Raw genomic sequence first — 5,817 nt, forward strand, 5'->3', positions numbered from 1 at the left:
CTGATGCGATTGGTTGCGTCCAGGTGGAGGGCGGAGCTCTGGGGGCGGGACTCCAGCGGTGTCCCAGAACACAGACACATCTGGATCAACCTGCGGACGCTGCGACGCACCGCCGCCCTGTACCTGCTGGAGACAGAGGGATGACATCATCAGTGTTATCACTCAGCCCGCTCGTGATTGGCTGTGCTCCGCGGCTTCGTACTTACGTCTGCGTCATGCAGGTGATCCACGGGTTGAGGGCGGCGCTGGTCAGAACCAGCCACGCCGAGAGGGCGGAAGTCACGGCCGGACTCTGGTGACCGCTGAACGTCTCGTACAGACACACGGAGACGTAGGGCAGCCAGCACGCCAGCAGACACACTGGAACACACAGGAAGTTACTGTTGCTAGGTTACACGAGCTGGAGGCCCGGGCCGTACTACTGGACCCGCTGGAGGGAAGGGAGGCACGGCAGAACCACAACCACAGCCACAACCACAGCCACAACCACAACCACAACTACAGCCACAACCACAACCACAGCCACAACCACTACCACAACCACTACCACAACCACAACCACTACCACAACCACTACCACTACCACAGCCACAACCACTACCACAACCACAACCACAACTACAGCCACAACCACAACCACAGCCACAACCACTACCACAACCACTACCACAACCACAACCACTACCACAACCACTACCACTACCACAGCCACAACCACTACCACAACCACAACCACAACCACTACCACAACCACTACCACTACCACAGCCACAACCACTACCACAACCACAACCACAACCACTACCACAACCACAACCACAACCACTACCACAACCACTACCACAACCACAGATGAGAGGAACCTGAAGGGGGTCTGGTGCTCAGGAACAGGGGGATGTTAGCCTCCCTGTTTTGATGACATCACTGTGTGTCTCCATAATGAGAGTAATGACAGTGAGTCATGAAGGTAAACCTCAGACATCCTGTTGTCATGGCAACGTGTACGTCTGATTCTACTGGTGAGTTTTAGGAGTCCGTGTCCTGTCTCCTGTCCTCTGTCCTCTGAGAGGACAGGAGACAGCTACAGGTACGAGAGGTTGGTCGCTCCTGTCAGTGACCAATCAGGGCGCGGCATGAACTCACCTGAGGTGGTAACCATGACGACGGAGCTTCTCAGGTAGTTGTTAGCAGGAACGTGGTAGCAGTGCAGCTCATTGCACACGAACGTCCCCCTCCTGGCCTGCTTCCTCGCCACGTAGACGATGTACCCGTACAGAGAGCACACGGTGAGGATCGGCGCCACGACGCCCGTGGACATCCACAGCGCCACGAAGGACCGGTTGTCGGGGGTGAAGCTCGGGCAACAGAGGAACCGCGACTCACTGTAGACGTAGCTGCCGAACCCCAGCAGAGGCAGCGCGGCGTTCACCAGGCCGAACGACCACACCAGGACCAGCGCCGCCCGGCAGCGCCCTGCCGTCCAGATGCTGCGGTAGCTGAGGGCGAAGCAGATCTCTGTGAACTTGTCGACGGCGGCCCAGGTGAGCGAGTGGACGGAGGAGGTCTGCAGCAGCAGCAGGATGAAGCCGCTGCCCTGACAGAAGGCGCCCTCGCTGGCGTATCGGGAGGGCCACGCCAGGCTGTTGTAGGCGCCGAACGGAATGGCGGAGAGTCCAAGGGCCAGGTCGCTGGCGCCGAAGCTCAAGGTGAGGCCCAGCGTGTCGGTCCGGAGCTCTCTGTTGAGGAGGAGCACCAGCAGGAGGAGGAGGTTCCCGCTGACGGACGCCACGCCCGACACGACCATCAGAGCGGCGTACAGCGTCTGCAGAGCGTCCGCCATGTTCACACCAACTCACGGGACAGGAAGTAGATCAACGGTTAGCTCACAGGTCGGACGTGTTCCACTAGATGAAACTTCACGGTGTTCCGGTGCTCGCGGTCACATGACAGGAAGTCCACTAAAGAACAACTTCACCGTCTCCATGGCGACTGAGCAACTCGATCCGCTGAGGAAGACCATGAGGTTTGGTTGAAAGTAGAATGTGAGGACACTTCCTGTCCAGGACCAGGACCAGCAGGAGCCCAGATGTGTCCTCTGATCAAACATCTGGACCGGTTCTACTCATCTCAGTCTGAGGGCAGATTTTCACAATAAAAGTCTCAGCTTCCTCCTGGAAGATGTCAGAGTAAAACCCCGTCTTCAGGAGCACCGGCGGACCGTCCTGGTCCTGGTCCTGGTCCTGGTCCTGGTCCTGGTGAAGAGGCTACCAAGATCAGCTGGTGGATTAGTGGTCCAGACAGTCCCGGGTCCAGACCTGAACCAGGGTGTTCTGGGATCAGGATCAGAGGCTCCAGGTGGTGGTCTGGGATCAGGATCAGGACCTGGTCTGATCCTCTCTGGTGTTAGACCAGCAGAGTCTGAAGGACGGACTGCCTGCAGGAGGCGGGTCCTGCTGCGTGGGCGTGTCTCCAGAGGCAGCGTTGCCGTGGTGACGCTGTCAGTCACCTGCTGTGATGATGATGAGAGGACACACACGCCCACACACGCCCACACACACACACACACACACACACACACACACACACACATAGGATATTGGATGTGCAGGTCGTGTTGACATTAGAGTCAGAAAACACTGTTTTTTGGGCGTGTGTGTGTATGTGTGTGTGGGGGGGGGGGGGGCGTGTGTGTGTATGTGTGTGTGGGGGGGGGGGGGGCGTGTGTGTGTATGTGTGTGTGGGGGGGGGGGGGGGCGTGTGTGTGTATGTGTGTGTGGGGGGGGGGGCGTGTGTGTGTATGTGTGTGTGTGGGGGCGTGTGTGTGTGTGTGGGGGCGTGTGTGTATATGTGTGTGTGTGTGTGTGTGTGTGGGGGCGTGTGTGTGTATGTGTGTGTGTGTGTGTGGGGGCGTGTGTGTGTGGGGGCGTGTATGTGTGTGTGTGTGTGTGGGGGCGTGTGTGTGTGTGTGTGTGGGGGCGTGTGTGTGTATATGTGTGTGTGTGTGTGTGTATGTGGGGGCGTGTGTGTGTGTGTGTGGGGGCGTGTGTGTATATGTGTGTGTGTGTGTGTGGGGGCGTGTGTGTGTGTGTGTGTGTGTGTGTGTGGGGGCGTGTGTGTGTGTGTGTGTGTGTGTGTGTGTGTGTGTGTGGGGCGTGTGTGTGTGGGGGCGTGTGTGTGTGTGTGTGGGGGCGTGTGTGTGTATATGTGTGTGTGTGTGGGGGCGTATGTGTGTGTGTGTGTGGGGGCGTGTGTGTGTGTGTGTGTGTGGGGGCGTGTGTGTGTATATGTGTGTGTGTGTGTGTATGTGGGGGCGTGTGTGTGTGTGTGTGGTGGGGGCGTGTGTGTATATGTGTGTGTGTGTGTGTGTGTGTGTGTATATATATGTGTGTGTGTGTGTGTGGGGGCGTGTGTGTGTGTGTATGTGTGTGTGTGTGTGTGTGTGTGTGTGTGGGGGCGTGTATGTGGGGGCATGTGTGTGTGTGTGTGTGTGTGTGTGTGTGTGTGTGGGGGCGTGTGTGTGTGTATGTGTGTGTGTGTGTGTGGGGGCGTGTGTGTGTGGGGGCGTGTATGTGTGTGTGTGTGTGGGGGCGTGTGTGTGTGTGTGTGTGGGGGCGTGTGTGTGTATATGTGTGTGTGTGTGTGTGTGTGTGTGTATGTGGGGGCGTGTGTGTGTGTGTGTGGGGGCGTGTGTGTATATGTGTGTGTGTGTGTGTGTGTGTGTGTGTGTGGGGGCGTGTGTGTGTGTGTGTGTGTGTGTGTGTGTGTGGGGGCATGTGTGTGTGTGTGTGTGGGGGCGTGTGTGTGTGTGTGGGGGCGTGTGTGTGTATGTGTGTGTGTGTGGGGGCGTGTGTGTGTGGGGGCGTGTGTGTATATGTGTGTGTGTGTGTGTGTGTGTGTATATATATATGTGTGTGTGTGTGTGTGGGGGCGTGTGTGTGTGTGTGTGTGTGTGTGTGTGTGTGTGTGTGTGTGTGTGTGTGTGTGTGTGTGTGTGTGTGTGTGTGTGTGTGTGTGTGTGTGAACCTGGTATCATGTTAAACTGTAGAACCTGATGGATCCATCGGTACCGACCGGGTCGGACTAGCTGCTCATCGTTCTGTGATGTTATTGATCTGTCCTCTCATGTTGATCTCTGATCTCCTTTAAGGTTCATTATGAACAGATTAATGATGATTAAACATCTGTATTGATTAACCTCCAGAGTTTCATTACATTCAATAACTAACACAGTGATGGATGTGTTGCAGCACAACGCTCCGATCCCTCAGGGCGGCCGAGGAGCGGTCCAGTTCGTCACTCAGTACCAGCACTCCTCAGGACAGAGACGCATCCGGGTCAGCACCACCGCCAGGAAGTAGGAGCACATGACCACACACACACACACACACACACACACACACACACACACACACACACACACACACACACTGTGTCAGTGATTGATGGAGCTGGTTGTAAACGTTAACGTGACTTCCTGTCAGTGATTGTGGTCGGTCAGCTGACAGGAAGTAAACATGAAACCATCTGTTGCCTCACAGAGCTGCTCTATAGAGACGCTCCATAGAGACGCTCCATAGAGACGCTCCATAGAGACGCAGACGCTCCATAGAGACGCTCTATAGACACTGCTTCTGATTTATTATATTATTATTACTATTATTATAATATTATTATATATATTATGTTATTATATATATTATATTATTATATATTATTATTATATATATATTATATTATTACTATTATTATATTATTATGATATATATTATGTTATTATTATATATATTATATTATTATTATATATTATTATTATATATATTATTATTATTATATATATATGTTATTATTATATATATATTATATCATTATTATTATTATATATATTATATTATTATTATATATTATTATTACATATTATTATATTATTATTATATATATTATATTACTATTATTATATATATTATATTATTATCATTATATATATTATATTGTTATTATATATATTATGTTATTATATATATTATGTCATTATTATTATTATATATATTATGTTATTATTATATATATTATATTATTATTATATATTATTATTATATATATTATATTATTATATATATTATGTTATTATTATTATATATATTATATCATTATTATTATTATATATATTATGTTATTATTATATATATTATATTATTATTATTATATCATTATTATTATTATATATATTATGTTATTATTATATATATTATGTTATTATTATATATATTATATTATTATTATATATATTATATTATTATTATTATATATATTATATTATTATTATTATATATATTATGTTATTATTATTATATATATTATGTTATTATTATTTTATATATTATGTTATTATTATTATATATATTATATTATTATTATTTTATATATTATATTATTATTATTATATATATTATGTTATTATTATATATTATTATATCATTATTATTATTATTGTTATGCATAGATAATGTGTTCAGCCCAAACGGGCTCACAACGGTATTATTTAGAAAATGAAGAAAAGACGCCGACGGTCTGACGACAGAGACTGAAGACAACGAGACAACGAGGACGAAGACGGTTAGTCCTGCTGATCATCTCATCTCTTCTTCTCTGGTTTCTCTTCTCCCCCCCTCTCCTTTTTTCTCTCCAATTCCTCTCCTCCTCCTCCTCTTCCTCCTCCTCATCCTCCTCCTCCTCCTCCTCTCTCTCCTCCTCTCCTCCCCTCTCCTCCTCCTCCTCTCTCTCCTCCTCCTCTCTCTCCTCCTCCTCTCTCTCCTCCTC

The 5,817-nt window shown here is 48.3% G+C and overlaps 2 protein-coding genes across 3 annotated transcripts in view; one reads left to right on the top strand and one right to left on the bottom strand.

The window, feature by feature from the left end:
* LOC141783448 (adenosine receptor A3) overlaps positions 1 to 1,843 on the bottom strand; it is a 1,937-nt gene extending 94 nt beyond the window's left edge. The window contains exons 1-3 of the mRNA XM_074660756.1: positions 1,144 to 1,843; positions 207 to 360; positions 1 to 126 (exon numbers count right to left, since the gene is read on the bottom strand). The exon at positions 1 to 126 is cut by the window's left edge and continues 94 nt beyond it. Coding sequence (XP_074516857.1) covers positions 1 to 126; positions 207 to 360; positions 1,144 to 1,840 — 977 coding nt within the window. The 5' untranslated portion in view covers positions 1,841 to 1,843. The remainder of the gene's footprint in view (positions 127 to 206; positions 361 to 1,143) is intronic.
* The window catches only part of sec23a (Sec23 homolog A, coat complex II component), a 35,041-nt gene that overhangs the window by 22,597 nt on the left and 6,627 nt on the right, over positions 1 to 5,817 (top strand). For both annotated transcript variants that reach the window (XM_074661423.1, XM_074661424.1), the window contains exon 13: positions 4,248 to 4,354. In XM_074661423.1, the coding sequence (XP_074517524.1) occupies positions 4,248 to 4,354 (107 nt within the window). The remainder of the gene's footprint in view (positions 1 to 4,247; positions 4,355 to 5,817) is intronic.

This window comes from Sebastes fasciatus, chromosome 15 (genome assembly GCF_043250625.1).
Source record: "Sebastes fasciatus isolate fSebFas1 chromosome 15, fSebFas1.pri, whole genome shotgun sequence".
Taxonomy (NCBI): Eukaryota; Metazoa; Chordata; class Actinopteri; order Perciformes; family Sebastidae; genus Sebastes; species Sebastes fasciatus.